Consider the following 24,032-nt stretch of genomic DNA (forward strand, 5'->3'; position numbering starts at 1 on the left):
GAAGTTCCAAAAACTCTACATGACTTTCCATTCTTTCACCTAGCTATCCATCTAGTGCTACTTCAGAGGGCAGCAGGTATGTATGGCTTTTCTTTTCTAGAGCATTTAAGCAGATAAATGAATTCAAAGACCCAGCTGATGTACTCCGGATAAGGCACTCGCCCCAGATGAGCAGTACAGCACCAGGCCAGTGTGTAAGAGAAGTCTGGCCATATTTATTCATCATTTACACCCAAAGAGTAGTCCTATAGCATTGTGCTCCTTCAGTTTGAAGTGATCTTCCTGCAACAGTTTCTGCAGCTTTATAAGCTGCTCCATTCTTTCCTAAATTTACTAGTTATGCCCATGTAAGTATTTATAGAAGGAAATCCTAAAAATCTTCCAGATTCCTAGTTTTCCTAAAAATCTTCCAGATTCCTAGTTTTCCTAAAAATCTTCCAGATTCCTAGTATTTCAAAGTAATATTGAGGTGCGCCTCAAAGGGGCATGCACGATATTCAGTAGAACTTGCAAAAAGCTACCATGAACTCACAGTGACAAAGGTTCAATTTGTCCATCAGCAGTTCTCAACCATCTATAGAACATTTGTCAAGCTAGGTCTCATGATTTAAATCCCTGGAAGAAGTTGCTTTATGGCATGCATAGTAGAGATATCACTAGTGCTTCTTGGAAGACTTCTATTTTCTCTCCTCCTCCCTCCCAAAAGGGTACCAGTATAAAAAAAAAGTTGTTCATATTTTAAGTTCACCCTTTACTGCACAAAACCCTGGAATAGCAGAGGAGTAAAAACCTGTTAGCCTACCACCAAAAGATTAAGTTGGATTTAGTTTCTACGAAAAACCAAAACACACACCTCACTTCTTGGGTTCTTTATTACTTTGTCAAAGACATTTTAATATGATTATTCTGGTATTCTGGTCTAGTATTGGATCACAACCAAAATCTCAGTTTTAAGGAAAAACCCTCATTTTATACTGATTTGAACTGCCAGTGACTTTAAGCACCCAGTTTTAATTTTTCCATTTAATGTATGCTCTGCAGTTCTAAAAGGATGAGTTATGCTTTTTTGTTCACATACAAAAAGACAGTCTAACAGATGTAAACTATTTATTGAATATTTGCCACCAATATTGTTAAATACATAATCTTGCAGTTTTCCGCTTTCAAGTTAAAATGTCAGAAACAGAACACCAAATATTTACAATTCTTATAAGGAATGTTACATAATGACACATTAAGGCGTAAATTCTTTTGGCTTATAATTCTGAAAAGAATGATAATAGCAAAAAGTGATGCAAAAAATCTTCGTTGTGAGATTATGATTAAGCTACAATGTTTTACAAAAATATGGTGTAAGATGGCAATAATCCCATTCAAAATCCTGCATTAGGCCCCTAAAGAGGGGCTGATAATTTATACAGTCAACTTTAAAATTTACATATAAAGGTACCCTATTCACCATTGAAAAGTACAACTCTCAACATATACAGTTTTCAGGCCACAGTTTTGAAGGTCTGGAGTATCAAGTTGGTTTGATGAATTAGTCGGTTGGCACTTATGAACACATTTATTGCCCTGGTAGAAAAACAAAGATATTAGTTTAAACACTTTTCAAAACTTTGTTCAATAAATACAGCATTAAATCAGGGTAACTAAATATATTGGCATCTAGGCAAATTGGAAACATATTGATGTCTTACCATATTGTGATGTACCTGAAGTTTACAGCTGGCAAACAGACTTACTTGCATAGCTAATTCTAGAAAGACTATGTTTATTGGCAGGAACTTAAAAGACTTTGGCTCTCTATTTAGCTTTGTGGTTTTAACTACAAAAAAGAGTAGAGCAAATGATCATTAAATGCCTGTTCTTTTCACTCCATCCCCTGATAATTTCAGAATTTGCAACTTTCCTCAAATACCTATTATTTCAATAATCTTTGTTATGAAAGAAGTGTGGGGCCACTGAGGTTTTTGATCTCAGAAGTGACACCTGTAAGCAAGGCGATTTTGTTTAGTGCTGTTCCTTTCTGGTGGGAGCGGGGTAAAAGAACATGTAGTTCAGACAGATGTAAATTACAAGGAACACAAGTCTTACCTGGTATTTCTTGCAATATTGATAATACCCAAGGCACTGTAAAGCCTATGCCCACAACACATGCCACAGCATTCACTTCACACAGGGCTGAACAGAACTGGTCTCTTTCAGTATGTTTGGGGTAAGTGAACAACACATATCAGCCCTTATAACAAAAATCTTGTCTTATTTTCCCTAATCATACTAGTTTGGCAAACAAGACCTTTTCATTATGTATAAATTTAGTACAAAAGTATACTTACTTTCCATCTTTAAAATAGGTTTTCAGAGTATCACTGAAACTTTTGGAGTATTTTACAAACTCTTTCTTTTGGTGCTCAAGTGCCTAAGAAAACAAAAACACCAAAAAGGTTATAAGATCACAGAGTGTTGGATACAATGAGGGTCTTGACATTAAAGACAGAAGAAAACAAGCAAACAGTATGTAGATACAGGAATTTTAGGTTTAGGGTGGTGGTAGTTTTGGGTTTTTTTTCTGGTATTTACTTATTTTTAAGAAAGACGTGCAGAGAAGTCACCCTCTTCTAAAGCATTATGTCACTGACCAGTTACGCTATTAATCCTTTGATCAAATGGCTTCCTCTTGTACTATTAAAAACAGCATATAAAAAAGTTTTCACATACCCTCCGGTTCTGGTATTGGTATTTCTTGAAGACATTATTTACTGTGTCAAGAAGTTCCTTTATTGCACTCGCGATGTCCCTATTTGACAATGAAAAGAGTTGCAATATCAATAAGCTATACTATTTAAATGTTGGAATTTAAACCCCTTCTAACAGCCCTACATCCTATCTGATATTCCTTCTGTACAAAGACCAAAGACGTGGACAAGTAACATGCCAATTCAAATTAAAAATCAACAAGTTAAGTTCTGTCTCTTAATACGGGGCTTTCATTAACAAAATTCAACTCTATTCACTCATTTATAACCACAGGTCAAGCTCTTTTCCAACAGCAACAGTGTTGCTAGCATCTCCCACAGCATTTAAGCATCCAGATACAAATGCAAAGTTTGATCCCCTCGAACTGCAGAAAAATATATAATACAGTACTTACTTGATTGTCTGAAGAAACCTCACTCTGTCATTGATCTCATCGGGAATCTTACTAAGAATCTGTTTAAGTGCTCGCGCCTTTTCATTCAGATCTTGGAATTCTGGTTCTGGTCTTTCAATCATATATTCTAACAAAAAGGACATATTGAGGAAAAAATAATGGCATTTTTCAGTAAGTTCCTAGTGGCAGCTAAAAAACACTGCTTCACAAAATGCAGCAGTATTGCCAGGAAGGATTTGAAGGCTGACTGCACAAAAGACAGCCATGACCACAAACCCACAGTGAACATTCTGCATTAATAAAAACACCGCGCGACAATAGCCTTTCTTATTGGAAGTTGGAGATGTTATTTAAAAGAAATCCTGACGACATTACACTAATTAAATGCAATATTAAAAGGACTTTAAGCCTACTATACACTGCCCTTCTCTGACAGTGCAACACTTGCTTTTAATTTGAAGAAATCTGCAGAAGGTGAGCTACCTTCTAAAAATTAATTTTCTCTTATTAGTCACATATGTACCTCCAAAAGATGTATTCAGAAAAACAACTATTCCTATTCTTCAGCATGGTAGAAGAAATCTATTAACAGAAAACTTCCTCTGAAAATGGGCACAGAGAAATGTATACTCCTGTTTGGCACTGTAATTAAGAAAACGCTTATTCAAGGTAAGAGACCTGATATTACCTTCTACATCATCAGCAGCCATACGCAGGAGAGACTCTGTAAAGTTCACATCCACACTTTTTTTCTCCAGAATTTTCATAATAATGTCCTGTGTGAGACCTGGATTTTCTTTTTCAGCCTGCATCGCGAGAGGATTTATTCTTAAAAATGCCATCAATCATAATATTGCAAGGACAAAAGCAGACTTCCAAGTAATTTGCTTCAGATACCGCAGCAATTTGCCAGAAATTTTTAAAAAGTCTAATGGTTTTAAACTAGCATATTACATTGAAAACTACTCTTCCATTTTTCTTTTCATAAGTAGTTTTGTATAAGCAACTTTTCCAATAAACCCTTCCACTCCCTTCAATTTGAGTAAGAGATATTTTGTAACGAAATTCTTTGTATTGTTGTATTCCTGTAAACACTTTGCTTTGAAACAAAGATATTGCACATACCAGAATTTAATTCACTTATTCACAGGTGCAACTCCCCCATCTTCCACATGGTATTTTTTAAGCGTGCCTCTTACAAATCACATATGTTCAAACATCTTTGAATTGCCTTTTCACAGAAAACTCCTTTTAACTGATGACATACCTAAATTAAGCTAAGCTAGATTCTAACACTGGACATATTCACACTACCTGTGCTGCTATCGAAAAAATTATTCTGCGTTGAATGAGCGTGGGTGTTTTTAGTGAGCACTACCATTTCCTCCAATATCTCAGTTTCTGGTATTTGCATTCAGCACAGCCCCTTACCACCAGCTGTAAGTAACATTTAACTTGGAAGAGTTCTGAGAGCTGTAGCTATCTAGGTACACTTACACTTAAAGTGGAGAAACAGCAAAGCATTGCTTAGTTGTTACCTTTTGTACATACACAAAGTAAGATTCTGTTTAAAATTGCTCAATATGCTTAAATTATTCAGATTCCTACTCATGTGTGCACTCATTTCAAACTTAGTCCATGTGATTGTTCACACATTTTTATTTAAGACTACTGATTAAGAAAGATCTAATCTTCAAACATGACGACACAAGGAAGCAAAGTTATTTTGAACTTCACCGTATCATTTACCTTTTAAATGACCATTTTTCAATACAAGTAACTTCTCACCTTAATAAAGGCCGCTCTCAGCGTCTGAGCTGCTGACAGATTTACTCTTTCTAGCTGCAATAAAAGTTTAGACCAATTAGCAGTTCGAACATTATCAGAACAAAACAAGTAAAGTACTCATGCCTTGCCTTACACAGCATGATGAAAAAGGTGCTTGGCAGAAGAAGTGAGACTGGTCTCATTTGAGATAGAAAGTGTGGAGTTTGATCCAAACAAAGGACTTCCTCCCTAAATAATCAGACATGTCACTGGACGTACTTTGCTTTTATTCAGCCTTCATCAGAAGTCTGACAGAAGATTTTGAGAACATCTTGACAGCCTCTGATACTTACAGAAAGACAAGTATCCTATTAAATTATAGCCATTAGCAGTTAAAATACAAATGCATCAAGCTGCTCACAGGTACATGTTAAACTGTACCTTATTTCCTGTCACAGATTGCACTAGTTCCTAATGCCGTGCTAGATCTGTGACCATTAGAGCTGAAACAGCTTCGCAAAAAGCCTTGCAAAAAGTTACGTGCACATTTACAGTGATGAAAGGAAAATAAGAACACTGAAATGACCACCTGAAAACGAACTGCAGTGTCAAGGAAAAAAATCGAATGTTACCTAGCATTTTTGCTAAAACCCTCTGTAAAAGCTAAGAAAAGAGACCAGGGCCAAGACAACTAGCAACCACTGACGAGCTTGGAATTGTGTTCATGGAAAGCAGGGTGAAAGAGTAAGAAAAGCATAGAAAGAAGGCTGTGTTAAACACCTGAAGTTCTCCCCATCAAGCTAAGCTGGCTGTTACTGCCATCAGGTTTCCTGATATAAAAGGATTACTATGTTCTACAGCAAAAGCAGAGAGCTTACCTCATTAAAGACGGGGTACATAACAGCATAGAGTGGCATGGAAACCATAGAAGTGGTCTCTGCTTCATTCTTCATCTCTTCCATTGTCATCCTCATTCAAAGAACCACTTCTCAAGAAAAATGCTATAGAAGCAAAGAACTCCTCATTCAATGAAACGTTTCTTCTTTTTCCTCGTTGTGCAAGAATATTTGAAGAACTTGAAATATATCGTCCTTATGTCGTGAGGAAAAAAGAAAAAGAACAATTATGAGTTAGAATGACTAACAATTTCTAAAAAATGAAAAGCACAGAACGTTATTTCCTGCCCAGAAAGCAGGAATTATTTTATGACATCAGCTTAAGTAAATATAGAATTACTACTTCATGCAATTTTAAAGCCCTAATTCTAATTTATTAAGTGAGCAAATATTTTATAGTAACATACTACCAGAAAATCTTTACTGCGAGTTCTTACATAGTTAATTTTCCTGAAAGTAATTTGATTTGATACACGATAAAAAAAATGGTGAATACTACGCCTTTGTTTTTATATAAGCAAGAGTCTTCAGTCATCTTTCCACTCAGGGTGTGTCCAGGACTATGTTAACTCAATGGAAAATTATTGTTCCAGTAACTGAACCCAGGTTTTGGAAGTTCTCCACCCAGTCTAGCTCATCATACACCCAACACAGAGTGATCATTGCTCAGACCCAGGAATTAAGTGGAAAAAAGGAAGGTAGCCCTGCACTTCATAAGCAATCTCTCCAACAGTCTACGTTTTCTGTTCAACAAGTCAAGATTTTGAGAATATTTTATATAACATAATGGAGCTTAAAGACTTAACATCCAAACATCCAAAATAGAAATAAAGACGCACAAAAAATATTACCTTTTTTTTTTTTTTTTTTTTTTTTTTTTTAAGATTTGCTCGGTATTTAACATGCTAGAGGAGTTTTTCCATCCCCAAGAACCTTTAGACATCTGGCATCTGTATGTTCAAGTACTGGATTTTATTGATACTTTAGTGAAAAATGAATATAGCAAAATCTTTCAGAAAGAGCAGGAGCTACGACAGTAATCGATATCACTTCCCAATAGCGCGAACAGGTCAAAACATACTAAGATGCTTCTTGGAGCTATGTTCCCACTTTTGTTCCGCACTGGCTAAAAATCTTCTGCATTGAACCATTTAAATAGAAAAACAGATGAACTTTTTGCCCAGGGCAAGTATATAGTAGTACAGCTGTAATTATAGCTAAGTGAAATTTGTTATTGACTACAGTAAGCACAGGGAGGAACTTGGCTGGCTGCAAACATCACACCCGCCTCACCCGAGCGTGGGACTGGGCAGTATGAACATACCCCAAAGTGATAAACCAAGGGAGGAACCGGTCACGTTACAGAAATAGCCGACAGTTAAGAAAATATTATTAGAAGTTAAACATAAATATAGTGACAAGCGACAGCTATTTATACAGACCTTCTGACATGGATTACAGATTGCAAATATCTCATCTGTATTTCTCTTAGCGTTTGAAACTTTCAACGAGACATACATGAGCGGAGTCCCTTAGCCACAAAAAGGGCTTACCCTGACTTCAAATAAAAAGGGGTCTGTGTAGAAACGTTAGCATGAATAGAGCCGCAGAAGGTCAGGGCTCATATTTTCATCACCTACCCGTAGCTGTTTTATTCAAGACCTTGGAAGAATACAAGCGAATATTTGCTATTTCTTAAAAAGTTGATTACGTTTAAAGAACTCGATCCAGAGTTACCCAAATTCATGCAAAGTCTACTCACGGGGGGGACTCGTCTGAACAAGCTTGCCTCCCGAGCACGAGCCCAAGCTGTCCCGTCTATTTATTACACTCACTGCCTGCCTGCACCAAGGACTGTGGCACATGAGGGGCAGGGTGGAGGGCGAGCTGCTTGTTTTGCAGTTTCCTCCTGTGTTTCTGGAAGTTCAGTAAAAATGAACAGTCCAGGAAGATCCTACACAAAAGAGTACCACCGAAGATAGTGTTCATAGACTAACTGGCTGCAAGTTTTTTTAACTAAAGCACTGCACTGTCAACATAAAAGTTGTTAAAAACAGGTAAGTGAAGGTTGCTTTAGTCTACCCAAAAGATTTTTGATCATCTGGAGAAGGGCAAAGAAGGACAAAATAACCATTAGAAATAATTACCTCGGTTTTATGGGTTATCAGAATCCACAAAGAAAATAAAATACCAACTGAAATGATAGATTTTTATGATGATGAAAACCTCACCGCGGACTATTGTGAAGAGCTCATTTTCTCCTGAAGAGCCATAAGCTACTGTTACTCATCCATGGTACGGTTAAACACCCCATATAAAAACAATCAGGCACCAGCTCCTACCTCCTTACCAGGCACCGACACTCTTCAAACCAAGTAAATAAATCTTGGATGTGTACTAACACAAAGGGTACGAGCGCTGTGACTGAAGGCAAGGGGTGGCTTTAAATATATGTACACACCAAAAGACTCGAAATCCTTCTGTCGCCAGCGTATGAAAATATACGTGGTATCTCAATCGCAGCGGCTGCTCCTTACCCCGGGATCTTTCCTCTGACTCACGTACGAACCCCACACTCCGCCCAGCACATCCGTTTGCTGTTACTGCCCCGCTATCTCTTTGCGGCCAGGACTGCCTTCACACCTTTTTGGGGTAACTTGGATGCGCTGCAGTCTTGGTCAGCCTTAAATGGCAGTGGTGAAGGCTTCCCCCAAAACACATTTGCGGTACAGAGACTGTATGGGTTCTAGCACACCCATGACAAACCAACACCTTCTAAGAGGTCCTGATTATGACCAAATCCTCATGAAAACAGAAGTCAACTCTATCATTTAGGTGAATTATTAGATATTCCAATAGCCTTCAAGATGGCCTGGCTAAAGCCACAGCTTAATGCACATTATCATGCAGCAACTGGGAGCTTTCAGCATTTCTTTTGGTGTCTGATCAAAAGTAGCCATCTGCTTGGCTGCCAGGCTTTATGGCAACACCGTCTCCTAAAAGTGTAACTTCAGCTCACCAGAATCTCAGGTGGTTTTCCTTGAGAGGAATTTACACTGCTTCCACCTCCCAACTGTTTTTTTTTTTTTTTTCCCTTAGACACTCAAAAAAGCTGGAATACGATCTCATAAAAAGATGGTCCATTAGAACAGCACGATATAGTCACGTGGCTCAGAAAATCCTGGCAAATTGCTATTAGGTGCAAAAAAAGGTGCTATTCAGCTGGCAAGTTTCGTAACAGCTCTGATGGGGGAGACAAGGAGAAGATCGAAGGACACACTGCATGGGAATAGACAGACTGCCAAATATAATTTGCATGTTAGCCTGATTTTTCTTTTTAAACAGCGATCCCACAGATTCAAATGTAGCCTGTTCCCAGCATATGGGATTAGAAGTCATGCTTCCCACTGCATCAGATGAAATCAACCATCAGAGAGAATACACAGGACAGATACAGTGAATTTAAAGGTGATTTCAACTTGAAAACAATGCTAAGATGCCACCTAGTACAGTCCTGTCTGCTTAGTGTTAAAACCATCAAGCTCTGTTCCCAGAGAAGTACTAGCATGGAGTGTACTTTCACTGTCAGTACAAATCCGACATTACAACCTTCACCATTTCGGCACTAAAATACTGCCCCAGCTATTCAGCAGTCACAGAGGGGACCGGCACATTTTGACAAGGAACAAGTTTTTGAAGAATTCAGTTATCGACCTATTTCTCCATTCCCATCCAACGATGTTTAAAATCATCCAACTGAACTATGTCAGGGGAAAAAAGCTACATTAAGATAAGCTTCCTGTAAACCAAAAAGGGTAAAAAGAAACACCGAAATTCCCCAAACGTACAGGTACTGTGCTAAGCGCCCCAGGTGAAAGCTCGCTTCTCTAACCTGTCACTTACTGACAGACTTTCAGTCAAGCACTAAAGATCGTGTAGCAGAAGAACCGAGCTACCTAATAAGAAAACAACCAGTGAGCACAGCGATCTTTCCCAAACCCACCTCTGCTCACTGGCCAGCGTGAAGCCAAGGCAAGGGATCTATGAAAGAAAGGCATTTGTGTAGTATTAGCTTCTGAAAGAGCATTTAAAGAGAAGGCAGCAGTCTCACGACCGCGACCTTTGAAGACTTTCAAAACAATGGAAACTCTGGCAGGACGTCACTGGTCACTTATGTCATCGGGAGATCCACCTGCACCACCAGTGTTGTCTCTGCTCCATCTGATGTAGATAGAGCCTGGAGAATGTAGAAAATTTTAAGCACCTTTAGATGTTTTTTCTTTAAGAAAAGCACTAAAGAGGAAGAAGGCCCGAGGCAGCAATCTACCAGAACGATTAATTCAATGGCTGCCTTATGGGTAGAGCCAAGTTACAGCTCTGCTCCCGCTACAGAAAGGTTATCCTTACTGCCAAAAAGTTCTGCTCCACTTCTTGCGGTGAGGATTCAAGAAGATCGGGTTAAAGGAAAAGCCTCCAAGACCCCCCTGAGTTACCAGAACAACTTATTTAAGGTCAGGAAGAAAGGGTGGGGAACGGCAAGAGCGCTTAACATGATGTCTATCTTGATTTTAAGGGCAAAGGTCTTTTTGGCCCTTACGTGTAAAACCAATGGGCGCAGCGGAAGGGAGCTTAGATATTTGACTAGTTGCAGATGCAAATTTTACAGAAGAGAAAAAATTACAGTGTGCGCTATTTTAACTATACACCTACCCCTTGCATAGCTGGGTACTTTAAAGTTTCCCTTATTAACCAGAGAAGATGGCAAGAAAATTAGAAAAAGGCACTCTGCTGTACCGATTCCCTATTCTTCTAATACTTGGCAGTTTGAAGAGGTGACCAAAGAAATATTATCAGAAGATAAGATTGGAGTCTTAAAAGTATCTTTAAATGTCTCTTGCTGGAAGAGACATGCACTCTTCCAACATCTCCACGCACGTGTAACACACTAACGGTTGGGTTCACTCAGACAAAGCATGACTGCTTATGCATTTTATTATTGTGAGGGCAATTTGTGTGACTAATTCAAGTCACACGAACCGCAATAAACACAAGATGCCTATTTTTAGGCTCGCATCAACTCCAAAATAATTCAAGCCTACTCCGAGATCAGGCTGACAATTAATTCGCATTGTGAACTTCAGGATGGAAGTTGTTTAGTCTGCCCTAAAACACGGTTTTGTGTGCCTACAAGAGAAACTACCTCACCTGGAGCAGGCCCCAATTTCAGTAGTTGCCCACTGAGAGCTGTAACACAGAGCAAGCGAAAGGGGACAGAGCTCTGCGTGCATATACCCACAACAGCGTTTTCTTGTTTCTTTTTCAAGTTGTTTTCCTCTTCCTTAGGAATCCGAAAGCAAAGCTAACACGCCGGCTGCGTTACTCCACCAGGCGCTAGGAGATAAGGCACAAACCTCCACACACACAAACGCTCCCCAACGAGCACACAAAGACCAGGGAGCAGCTAAACCCCCACAGAGGGACCACAGGACCCCAGCTATAACCAGAGGTCCCCGTGTCCCTGCCTGGCCGAGCCGCAGGACAGGACCCTCCCCACCCCCCCCCCAACCCCCCACTAACGGGCGGTCCCCACAGAGCGCCGCCGCCCGTCCCCGAGGGGCCGCCCGCTGCTTTCACCCCCGGGGAGGGCCCGGGACTGCCCTGCCAGCGCCCCCCGCCGCCCGGCAGCGCTGCTGGAGGCAGAAGGACGGGCTGGGAGCCGGCGGCCGGGCCTGGGCTGCCCGAGGGGTCGGGCAGGGTCCCTCAGGGCCCCCCCAAGCCGGTGCGGGCCCCCCCCGGCCTCTCCCCGCCCGGCCAGGCCCGAGCCGCGCCCGCCGCCTTCCCTCAGCCCTCCGCCGGCCCCCGATTCTGGAAGCAGCGTTACGCTCCTAGCGCGGCGCAGCCCCACGGGCAGAGCCAGGCCCTACGCAAACGCACCGGTGACCCTCGCCCGCCCTCCTTCTCTCCCTCCCTCCCCGCGCTCGGCCCTCAGCGGGAGCAGGCCGCAGGGGGCAGCCCCGGCCCCGCCACCGTACCTCGGGCGCTCCCCGCCCCGCCGGGCCCACGGAGCTCCCCGGGGGGGCTTCGCCGCCGCCGCCGGAAGCGCCCGCAAGGAGGAAGCGCCCGCCGCGGTGAGCGCCCAGCAGGCGTTGTCCGGAACTGCCGGGCAGCCGCGGGGCCCCTTGGGACTTGTAGTCCGCCGGCCGCAACCGCCCGCCCCACAATGCAGCGCGGGGCGGGGGGAGGGAGCAAGGAGGAGGGGGGAGGAGGAGGCGAATCGGCGCGAGGGGCGGGGCGGGGCGCTGGGCATAACCCGGCGCGGGAGGCGGCGGCAGCGGCAGTGCCCGCGGCGGGGCGCGGGCGGCGGGCGAGGGGCGGCGCTGCCGGGCGGGCTCGCACCGGCACCCAGCGGGCGGGCAGGCAGGGGCGGCGGGCCGGTGAGTGTCCCCCGCAGCGGGGCTGGGCTCTGAGGGGCTCCCGTGGAGCGCAGCGGGGCTGGGGGCGGCGGGGGGAGCCGCCCGGGAGCGGCCGCTGCGGGGTTAGCGTGGGGTGGGGGCGCTGAGGGGAGCCCCCGCCGCTGCCTTCACGGGTGCCCCCTGAGGGGCTCTGCACGGGCCGGGGGGCGCTGAGGGGCTCGGGAGGTGTCAGCGTTAACAACCAGCTCCGGTCTGGGCGTGCGGCGCCGTTTTGGGTTTGTATCCGCGGTTTTGATGCGTTGGTGCCTAACTTTTTAAAAATTCTGCGTGGCGTTCGCTGCCGCGAGCGGGGCTCGCGGGTCCCGCCGCTAACCCGCGGGTGGGTGGGTGGGTGGGTGGGTGAAGCCGCTGTGCCCGCCGAGCGGGGCTCTGACTTCTCGTCCCCCTGGGATGCGAAGTGGGGAGGCTTTGGCGTCTGCCCGAGGGGCACCGTGCTCACCCCGTGCCTGTTCCTGGTCCCTGTCGTCCTCCCTGCGGGTGAGGAGCAGCGCTGGGGAGCCAGCACCAGGTTTGCGGTGCTTCGGTGTGTGTGTGTGCGGAGTTGGCTCCTGGCCGCGCCAACTCGCCTTGTTTTGGTCAGGTGTGCGTGTCACCTCCTGTGTCAGATGCTCTGCGTGTCGTGGTGGTAAGGGGCTACTCATAACTTGTAGGGTTTGTACGCGCTGTTCGTCGTTAATCGCCTGCTGTCCCTGGTTCCTGATTTCTTGTCTCCCTGTGCCTGATGCGGTCAGTACTTCAGCCCAGTAGGAGATGATGCTGCCCTGCTGAGGTGAGAGATGTTTGCCAAAATGTCATAGCACAGACTGAGGCATGTGCCTGTCCGTGGCGTTCTTACTTCTCCGTGAAACTAGGATGCTTTAAAGCTATAAAGCTGCAGTCCTGCTGCTGCTGTTAACATTCAAAATAGATTATCCTATCTAAGGATGCTTTATGATGTTTTTTCTTTTTAAGCACTGATGTTTTAGAGCAGTTTCATTCTTTGCTATTTTTACTTCTTTTGTATTTTTCAGAACAGTTGTAGCTCTAAGTGTGCTGAGGAGTGACCCTCAGTGAGGTGAGGGAAAAGGGAGGGATGACCGTTGGCTTTTTACTTCAAGCTGTGGATGCTCTACAGGACTGTACAGGGCAACCCTGAGGTAGTACAGGGTGAAGGTTTGTGGTGAGGCTAAGTTTGCTGTTCATAGCTTGCATGAGCTGCAGAGTTTGTACTGATTCTGCAAGACTGTCTGTCCTAGGTGTTAATGTTCTCAGGCTGACTTGGGTTTTGAAATTTGCTTTGACTCTGTTACACTGTCAACCGCTTCCAGTGAATGGTTTGGTCATGTGTATGGGAAGGTATTCCTGAAGTTGTCACTCATCTTCGTACCTCTTTTTGAAACCGCGCAGTACCCTGTGTGTCTGAACCCTCTAGCTACAGCAGTGCGTCTCAATCAAGCTGCTTCCAAAACTGCCCCGGGATTAACGTACCTGTTACGTGACTTGGTTCCTACTGCAGCGTGGGGCTGTGGTGAGCTTCTGGTGCTTGATTTTAAGATACGTTTCTTGTAACCTCTTTTCTTCTCATAGAAGGTATGCACACAGTCTGACGGGGTTCTGGGAGTGTGTCTGACCACTACACCGCTGTAATTGCTCAGATGACACTTGCAGCTACAGAATAAATGTCATATGCTTATCTGAAGCTTAATAAGGTTAGGATTCTTCACATCAAGTTCTAGCTACTTCTAGGTCTTTAGAATATTTTTCAACTAACGTACCTAACTTTTTTTTTCTCAAACTCAAATTTATTTTGTTGCTCTTCATCTATGAAGACACATTTGACGTGGTTGAATACCTCTTAAAATAATTTCTGGCAAACCATGTTCTGAGCAGGCGAGACTTATTCTGCCTTTGTAAAACAGAGGCTGAATATGAATTGATACAAGATGCATTTGTTCTATGCTCTGTATTTAGGTTGTCTTTTTCTCCATCATTCTGCTAGTCAAATAATTTTGCAAATCAAAATGTAAACATAAGTTTAAAAATTAATGCTTAATTCTCTCTATTTTACATATAATTGTGTATCGTTGATACTGTGGGTATTAATGGTTAGATGTCACTGTAATGGACAGATGGTAGGGAAAGACATCTACGTAGTCAGCTGTGATTAGCGATAACTATTTTTGCTCATATACACTTAAGAACAATGTAGTTAATTTAAATTTGGAAACATCTTTAAAATTCTTGGGTTTAATTTGCATCTTGAATACTGTTAGTCTTATAAACTGGATGTCAGAAGGTTAGTGGAATTTTAGTAATCACACTGCACTAAATATAAACTTAGATAACATAATCTATGCAGTCTGCTAATAAACGAAGCTATGCTACATTGCCTTAGTAAGCTTCCATTTCTCCTATTAGTCTCGTACATGTTCAGTTGCTTGTTATTTCTTCAAGCAAGCTCAGATCATGAGCTGTCTAGTGACTTGTCCCTAAAAAACAGCCCTCCCTGGTAGGGTGGTCACTGCCTGGTTTCCCTGGCAGGGCAGCAGTGGTGTTCTTTACTGCCTCTTCGTGTCTTGAGTAATTCTGAACAGCATCTCGTTTGGTGGCCTGAAATGTTTGATAAGGAGTTGTTTTTATGGGGTGTGATTAAAATATCAACTCTAAGGTCACATTCTGCTTTGTTTAATATACTTCAAAGCTAATGATTATGAAAACTGCAGAGTGTGGCTAATGTGATAAAAGCTGCACAAGTTATCCCTATCCCTTTTGGTCTTTTAGAATCATTGCAAAGCAGCTTGTAGCTATGAGATGGAAAAAGAGAAAATTTTGTGTTGATACAAGCTAATGAGTTAAACATGTGCCTCGCTTTTAAGTTAATAAGATTTGACCTTCTGTGTTGTAGAGGATTTTTGGTTTAGCTTAGTGTTTAAATATTATGATAATTCTTTAGGAATATTTTCTCAAATCTTGAGACTATTCTTCCTGGAAGAATTAATAGTAAGTAACATTCCTGCTCGGAGGAGGAAGTTGAGCAATGTGGTTGTGCTCAGATGTAACCAAATCACTAGCCTATTAATCAGAGGGCATCTTTCTGCTTATCTGGTTGTGCTTCAACCCTGCAGCTCTTCAGCATTACCATTACATCTACACTAATAATTGCTTAATAATGTAAAGCGTACCTAATACGCCGTGTATGTCTGAGAAATTTAAACTCATGATGACTTGATGGGTCTAATGGACAGCTGGCTTCTGGGAAGATCCCTCCTGTCAAAACTGAAACCGCGCTGTGTGTGTAGTGGGATTTCTGAACTAGGCAAGCAGAAGTGCTGGTTAGCTCAGAACGATCCCTCTAAGCCTTGGAAGGACTTCAGTTCCTGTGCTTGTCTGTTTTCATGCATTGTCTTCTCTGTAGTAGGCTTGTTTTTTTTCATGTGTGAGAAGGGAGAACTATCAATTGCTTTTTAACTTCTAACAATGTACTTAAGACACTCTCTTACTTCAGGAATTCTCACTGAATTCTGTGAATTGTGTTCAGACACTGCAGCAAGCACTTTAATTGCCTTTGCAGTAAAATATGCCCAGGCTCTTGCTCACTAGTTGCATTTTGCATCCAGTACTTCTAAAGCACAGATGCCAGTCCAGCCCTTGGCTCTCCTGCAGAAGTTTGGAGAAAGCTAAAGAACTTGTTTATAGACTTTTAAATGCTATTTTTAACTGACCTTGGCACGCCAGGGTGGTGTTAGGAGCCTGGGTACTCTACTGAAGACAGCCTGTCTCAATTCCTCATGATCACTGAGCCACTGGAGACTGCGTCCTGCCTTGACAATAGAGCAAAATGCCATTTTTCAGTAACTGCAATTTCTGTCTGAGGTAGCATTTACTGCCCCAGTTTTTCCTGTGTACATATCAGTTATATAAGTTATAGCTAGAAAGAAAATAGGTTTAAAGATTTAAGACATCTCTTTAATTGGCACACTAAAATTGCCCTTTTGGAATGCTTTTCTTTGTACATTTAAATTAAAGCAGTTCTTGGAGCATTTAATGATTGGGTACTTCACATAGCAATTTAAGTTCACTGAAGCAACTCATGTTTTCTTTCTCAGATATCTATTTCAAAAAAGAAGTATTTGCTCTAAACTACTTAAAGATATTAAAACCTATGACAACACAAACAGCTACTGTAATGCAAGGTCTTCAACTTGAGATCCTCTTGATATAAAGGAAAGATGCCTGGGTCTCTACCCATGTAGCTGTGAGTACATGTAAGCCTGCAGGTGAACGGTATCCTTATCATCTGCAAAGAGAAATATGAGGAGTGGGAGGAAGATGAGAAGAAAGCAAAGTTATTTTTACTGTAAATGTATCAGTTTATTGACTTGTTAATTTCAGATTTATTCAGAAAGCAGGAGGAGGAAATAGTAATGTCTGCCAAAACCAAAGTCATTAGTGGGAGTCAAAAGATGTCTAATGATTCTTACAAGTATTAAAAAGGAATAAACTAGTATCTTATTAGACTGGATATGGACTTTTAAAACACTGTAGTAATTCTGTTTCGTCTCTAAAAGCATGTGCACTTACATATGGTGACTATAAGCCTCTGTCGAAGTAGAGTATTCATAATAACTTTGCTATAATAAAAACAGTTGCTTCCTGTAAAGTTTAAAAAAAAAAAAAAGCTGACTTTGTGCTTCTAAAATAAAGATTCAGATAATATTTGTCAAAGCTGACATTTGAGTCGAAGATCACAGAATAGCCTTTTAGTTTAATGCTTAATATGCCTCTCATTCCAGGGTTTGATGTGAAAAATGAGATCTTGTTTCAGCAAGTTGTCCTGTGGCTCCCTGGCAGTGATTAGCCATTGCAGAATTCATTCTGTTCCCCTATTTCTCCCTATTCCCTAGAAGTTATTACTGGAGGTATCCCAGTTGAGTGGAGAATAAGAGGACAGTTGTTCATGAGAATCTCTGAAGGCACTTCCAAGAGAACAACCGAACCATCTTGCAATTACGATATAAACAGGAGATGCAGAGCTTTGTTCAGCACTGCTTTGGTCTTTCGTTGCTGTGATCTTGCTTGCATCCTGCAGTAATGTTGGCTGGTTTCCTTTTAGAGTAAATAGGAGGAATTTGTTTGCTACCAGTCCAAACAGGAAATAATAGTCTTTGAAATATAACCCCAATGAACTTTGCCTGGAAGAAGTGTTTTAAAATGTATTTTAGTCAGAAACAAGAGTGGCTGATGAATAACTTCTCTACATACTTCCCCTGCCCCTCAACTGACAGGTGTGTAAAGAGCATCCCTAAATACCTATTGGAAATTCAGTGAGGCATGAGGTAACGCTCCTAACAGAAGAATGATGTCTGAAGGAATAAGCAGCCCGAAACAACACTTGTGGTGCTTTGCAGCTGTGGCTGTGCTCATTCTTCCTCCTGGGGACGGGCTCATGTGCCATTCATGTCTGACTGCAGCTGCTCATTTCTGTCACCGGTGTGGCCACTGCATGCTGTAACCGTGCTGTGCTCAGTCTCCTGTAGGAGAGCCTTTGATAAGTCCTCTGCAACGTCTCCGAGGCACAGAAAATGTCGTGGTAGCACAAATAACATGTGGATTCGGAAACGTTTGGAGTCTCCACTTGCACAGAAGCTACTCAGCATCATCTGTAGCTGGCAATTTCCATCTGCTCACCCTGTAGTGCATGTGTTGAAATACTAAAGAAAGCAGAATACTAGTTTCATGAGGAGATACTGAGAAAAGCAAGTATCAGAAAAACAAGCAAGCAGAAATGTATTATGGAGGATGCAGAGCAGCAGGGCAGACGCAGAGGTTATTCAGGAGATTGAGTCAAATGAATTGACTGTAAGTAGATTTACTTTGAGGGGATGATATGCATGAATGAAAATGCCATGGGTAACTTCATGTGTGAGGGAGGAAAATACACATACAGTATCATGATATCACTTACAGGTTTGATGTGGACTAATACCACATCTTCATATATGAAGTGACAGCAAAATACCAATTAGCTTTGAGAGGACAAACTCACAACGAAAATAAATTCTTGATGTGATAAGAGCATATTCCCCAACAAGAACTCTTATCATATCTTCCTATTTAGAAGGAAAAGCAATCAACATAAGTTCAAATCTGCAGATAAGAATGTTAGAAGAAGCTAAGTCTATCTAATATGGTATCATCTTTACCTGCAGTGAAAGCCCTGAAGAGGAAGATGTATGCCTTGTATGCGTTCCCGCTGTTTGTCATGTCAACGTTTGTAGAAATGAATTGAGTTGATATTTTCCATCCCTTCTTAAATGAGTTTCGTATTAATTGAAATAACCCTGTAACTATCCTATCCACGAGTTATTTAATTACTTATTACAATAGATAGCCTAGTTCTAAAGAAGAAAAAACTCCCTTGTCTGCTACTAAGGTCTGAAAACAAGTAATTTAATCTATACTTAACCTGTATTTCTCCAGCATAAAATGAAAGTAGGCTTTTCTTAAAGTAAAATCCAATAATGATTGTCAGGCACCTGGGTATTAGCTTTAGAAAGGTATAGGTCAATATGGATGTGATTAATACTTTTAACAACCTTAATGTGTTTTATATAAGCTATGTAAGCAACTAGGTGGCCATGATACTCATCAGGCATGGTTGTCTTTGCCATCCTAGATCATCTTGCAATAGATTTTGAGATATTAGATCATTCATGTTACTTTAAGAAGAAACGGTACCATTTGTCATAGACTTTCCGTTTTTAATTTGCAAGTCTTTCAGTACAGTGGTTGAATAACACTGTCTGAAAGCGAACAGTTGTAAGACCTAGGTATTGTTTGAATTAGAGGTGTTTTGCACTGTCCTGATCTGTTACGTAAGCCTACTCATGATATTTGTTAATGTTATGTGTGTTCACGGAGGTCATTAGAATACAGCATTCATTTAGAAAAATGTTAAAGGTGATGATGCATCATTCACTTGTAGAAAAACTCAGCGTTGAGTGGAATTTTGTTCAATGGTGCGAAAATACTTGATACCCTTCTGAAACAAATTGTTCCATCCTTGAAGTCTTGCAAGGCTGTGTGTACAGCAGACAACATTAACATGAACTTCCCATCTTTCATGCTTAAATGGAGTAAATCTGAAGTCTGTTTGTTCAACTAAACAGCACTTTGGAACTACTTTACAGAGCTTAGTTGAAGCAATGTGCTCTATCCAGTTCACTTCAGTTGTGAGTTATGGGGGGTACTGAAGTTTTTTTGTTCAGCCGCCACTAGTTCTATTTCCTTACATTTTACCTGGTTGACTAAATTAATGAAAAATGTTTCTGACTGTCTTCTAGCTTATACAAAACATAGTTAATTAAGACATGTTATACTTTCTCCCCAGAGTCAAAGTATAATGTTCAGCTGGCCGACTTGCATGAATAATCCATCACTGTGAATCATTAATTTAGAAGACAAGCTATGGTAATTGACGTCTTTATGCAAGCTATGGAAATGCTTAGGGAAATCGCTTATTTTTCTTGTTGGTATTTTTTTTTATTTTGTTTAGAGTATTTCCTGGCCTGAGTAGTACTGGGCTGTAGCCTCTAAAGCAGAATCTGACCTTGGGCTAATCTTGTGTATGTATATTGGACGAACCACTTTTTTTGTTGGAGGTTTCTAATAAAAGGGCCCGACGTAGTGATGATACCAGGCAGCAGTAGCCTTATGTGATAAAAAATACTTCTCAGAAAGCATGTTAGATCTGGTCATGCAAACAGGGATCACAAGAACTAACACGTACTGTTCAAGCTGGTATTTAGATCTTTCCTATATCCTGGCGTGTTGGAAGTGATGACCTGATGAGGTGACAACATGCTTCTGTATGGACGTCAGCATGTCAGAGGCTGACATGTAGATTTGGTTGGAAGACTTGAACCTGAGGATAATTAGCACACAATTCAAAGTTCTTGTAAAAGTTAAATTATGCTATAACCACGTTTTGTGTGTCAAGAAAAGCTACAAATTGTTAGCTTCGTAGGGATCCCTTCACTTCCCTAATGGAAATGTTAGGGTTTTACTAGTCTACAGCTGTATGTACCAATTCATGATCATTTTCTGCATTCAAAACAAGGAAGATGTAGCTAGGTCAGTATCTCAGTGGGAGCTAGCAGCTTGATGGTATTTAAGTAGTGGTTCAGAAGCACAATATCAATAACCCATAACAGAGGTATTGGGCTATCTTGGTGAATACACCAAGCCACAGAAGTTTTTGTGTTACAGATCAACGATGTTTCAGTGTTTTTCTTTTATTGGCTGGTCTCTTACATAAAATGTCCGTTTTAGATCTACGTGACTCCTGTATCAGCAAATTTTGTTTTTCATTACATAACAGAATTCTGTGAGCTCATGAGAGGTTTGTATGCATGCGTACTTCTCGAATAGACCCTTTATTTTTCAGGGAGGTAGGCACAATAACATTTGTTTCTTTTTTAGAGCATGTTTCAGTACTGCTTAATAACATCTATCTGATCCTTAAATGTGATGTTAGGTTAGGTTTGACTGAATCTATAATTACATACTTGCCCATACTATTGTTGGCTTTTCCACCTGTTTTCCTTTTAATCTTAATTCTAGGATTCTAACTTCAATTCCTTTTCTTATTCCCTCCTGCGTATCGTTCAACTCCAAAATCATATATTCTTCCTTCACTGTTTTTTTAACTTAATGCTCATTTTCCAGAATGACATATTTTTATTGTAACTTCTCTACTAAGGTTGAGAGTTTCAAAATCCAGAAATGACTTGGTAGCTAAAGCTTTCTTCTTTTCAGTGGTTCTTAGGCTTGCTAGAAAATTCCATGTTGAATCTTTTTCTAAGCTCAGTTATGCAAGTCTGAACAATAACAATCCTGGTTGTTCTTCAGTTAGCTCCTTACAAATACAAAGGATGGTTGGGGAAGTAGGAGGGGGAAAAAAGGACCCAATGTGTGGGACAGGCTTGGGTGAAATGATTTTTACGGCACCCTTTTGAGAGGTTGTTACCGTTCTCCCAATAGTTTGACTTTCCATTAAAAAAAAAGGCAGTTCTTGTAATTAAGTGACTGCTAGTTCTGCTTTCATTTCCTTCAGAACAGTTTCCTTACTTCTGTTGTAAGAAAATGTTTGACAATAAAAACATGGTAAGTAGAAATTTTTTTTCATATACATCCTTGTATCCTTGCTGTCTGGGTTTTGGGGTCCAGATGAATGGCTTAAGGGTTTGAAGTGGGAAATTTTATTAATAGATTCTTGCTATAATGCTTTGCAAGTCACCCTCCAGCTAATAGAAGTCCAATGTATTTAGATCTTCTAAAAATTGCCCTGGATATTATAGGGGAAAGAATTACTGTTTTAGCTGCTTGTCTAATATGTGCAAATAGTTAATTGTTAGTAATTGTATTTTAAATGTAGCTAACCAGTAAGTTTACTATGTTAGTTATATTATTTTATGGAATAAATAAAAATGTGAGTATCTTATTGGTTAATTCAGGTATTCCAGAGTTCAGCTGTAACTGCAGACTGTTCCCACTCATGCGTGGCAGATTTGTCTGGACACTAGTTCTGCATAGATAAGTTGATACGATCTTGAAATATGCAAAGTACTTTTTCTGTCTGGGGAAACCTACCTTCTAGTTGGCACAGTTATGCCTGTGGGCTCAGTTCATCACTGATAACATCTCTTGGATATTGACTGTTGAATTGAATCCATATTTATTAAATCTGTTAAAGAACGTAGCAGATATTTTAGCTGAAATTAATTGCTGTTGCTCACTTAAAGTCCAGTGAAACTCTGGTAGCTAGTCAGAATCTGTCCTTCTTGATGTTGCTGGAAACAGGTGTATCAAAGGCTGACTTTCTCAGAATTGCTTATCTTATGATTAGAAATAGTCCTTTTTCCTGGAATGTTTCTCTCATTTAGGCAGTAAGAGGCTTGCTTTCTCCTGTGCTTGGCTGCTCCTGTTCTCAGCTGCACTCTGGTGTGCTGCTCTCTGATCTCCAGCTCTGAGTGTTGACATTGTATATAGGAACAAAAAGAGGCCACGTTCACAATAAGCTGGCATTTGAGCTAAATTCAAGCATTTTGCCACTTTGGTTCAATTTCATAACGTGAGAAGTAGCATATTGTTAATTGTTCAGTTATTTAAAAATGGTAACCGCAGCTTCTGTAAAGCGAGATGAACTCTGTCAATGTTTCTTCTGGACATACAGTGAGTGACTTGGTGCTGGGACGATAAATGCACAGTTGGGCTCTGTCATTAACTTCTTCCCCTATGGATTGAGAAACCCAACACAAATTGAGTAGCTCAATATTTTGTAACAGTTCAAAGAAATATTTTTTTCATGCCTTTTAAATAGCAGTGAAGATGAATAGTGAACAAAACTTGGTTCCTAATGGGTTTTATAAGGCAGCCATAAAACTTGCAACATGGACGTAGTCCCTGTTTTCATGTGAGACTCCGACCAGAGGTTGGAACCTTTCATGCCTGGCCTGCCAAAGAATTGCATAAGCATTGAACCAAGAGTTTGCAGTAGACCCTTCTTGGTGTTCACTTTCCGTAGAATCATTTAGGCTGTACAAGGCCCTGAAGTCAATGCATATGAGGAGGTGTATGTCAACATGGGGATGGTGAAAATGTATGCTGTATATGAAGAACTTCAAAACTCACTCATCCAGTTCATCTGTCTTTCCAGTCAACCATTCCTTGACTCCTGATATGCTTGCCTCACCTTCTTAAATGACTCTATGGGATGTTGGGTAGACCTAGAGCCTTCCCCAGCCAGTCTGTTCCAGAGCTTCGTTGTCTTTGTTGTGAACTATTTAGTCTAACCTGGCATTTGGTTACTGCAGTTTCAGGTTGTTCTTATCCCATTTACTGTGTGCATGGAATTGGAGCAGTGAGAGTCCTTTTTTCCACCTTCTTCCTTTTTTGATTTAAAAAAAAAAAAAAGCTGGAATAAAACAACCCCGAACTGGCAAACTTTGAGCTTTTAAATCCACATTACTTTGATACTTGGCTACCTCAACTGGCATCATTGTTAGTCCAATTACAAAAATAAGTACCTGTCTTAAAGAATTCAGAGCTGGGCTGGAGTCACAGCCAAGCTCAGGAGTAAATTACTTAGGCATAAAAAATTCTCCTGGTTTTTGAAAAGTACTACTTCAGAATACAAGGTAATATTTCACAGTAACCATCCAGACCTCTGATTCATTAGCAACACCAGAAGACAAATACACCGAGACATCCACAGTGTGATCAGGACAGTGCAGGAAAAGAAGTTAACAGTATGCACTCCTGGGCGAAGCAAGCTGAGCAATTGTTATAGAGCGGTTGGTGAGCTGACAAATAGCAGGTTAACGTGGGTCCTGTCCTGTTCCCTTCCTGAAACAGTTCAGCAAAAAGGCAATGATGAGACTTCAGCAAAACTGTACAACCTGAGGACTTTGAGGTAGTTAATGGTCTAACTTGGTTCTATGATTCAGGCCACAGCATTACAAAACGTTACAATTTAGGCTGGAAAAAACACACAAGAAGAAGTAAAAGCTTTATATAAGCAGGTTGAATGAGAAGAACCTTAAAGATGTTTAATAAGGCCACACTAAAGATTTTTTTTCTAATGCAGCCTCAGATTGGGAGTTCAGACAGTGTTTGAGGTTAGGGATCAACTGTGACCATTCAGACTTGCAATTACAGCTCTGATAAACCTGTTTTCAAGTCTTGCTATACTTAGTTTTCTTA

General features: G+C 41.2%; 2 protein-coding genes across 3 annotated transcripts in view; one reads left to right on the top strand and one right to left on the bottom strand.

Moving 5' to 3' along the window:
* Positions 1-854: 854 nt before the first annotated feature.
* PDCD10 (programmed cell death 10) lies at positions 855-11,996 on the bottom strand. Its single transcript, XM_080605364.1, has 8 exons — positions 11,850-11,996; positions 5,800-6,012; positions 4,943-4,996; positions 3,843-3,960; positions 3,155-3,281; positions 2,722-2,800; positions 2,340-2,422; positions 855-1,575 (listed from the first exon to the last, which is right to left on the bottom strand). Exons 2-8 carry the CDS (start codon positions 5,893-5,895, stop codon positions 1,494-1,496), a joined length of 639 nt encoding a protein of 212 aa, XP_080461490.1. The 5' UTR covers positions 5,896-6,012; positions 11,850-11,996; the 3' UTR covers positions 855-1,493.
* A 111-nt stretch (positions 11,997-12,107) lies between these two features.
* SERPINI1 (serpin family I member 1) overlaps positions 12,108-24,032 on the top strand; it is a 46,235-nt gene continuing 34,310 nt past the window's right edge. The window contains exon 1 of one of the 2 annotated variants that reach the window (XM_080605361.1): positions 12,108-12,251. The gene's annotated coding sequence lies outside the window, so the exon portion shown is untranslated. The remainder of the gene's footprint in view (positions 12,252-24,032) is intronic. The other variant, XM_080605362.1, reaches the window with a different exon arrangement.

This window comes from Anser brachyrhynchus (assembly GCF_964034855.1).
Source record: "Anser brachyrhynchus genome assembly, chromosome: 9".
Classification (NCBI taxonomy): domain Eukaryota; kingdom Metazoa; phylum Chordata; class Aves; order Anseriformes; family Anatidae; genus Anser; species Anser brachyrhynchus.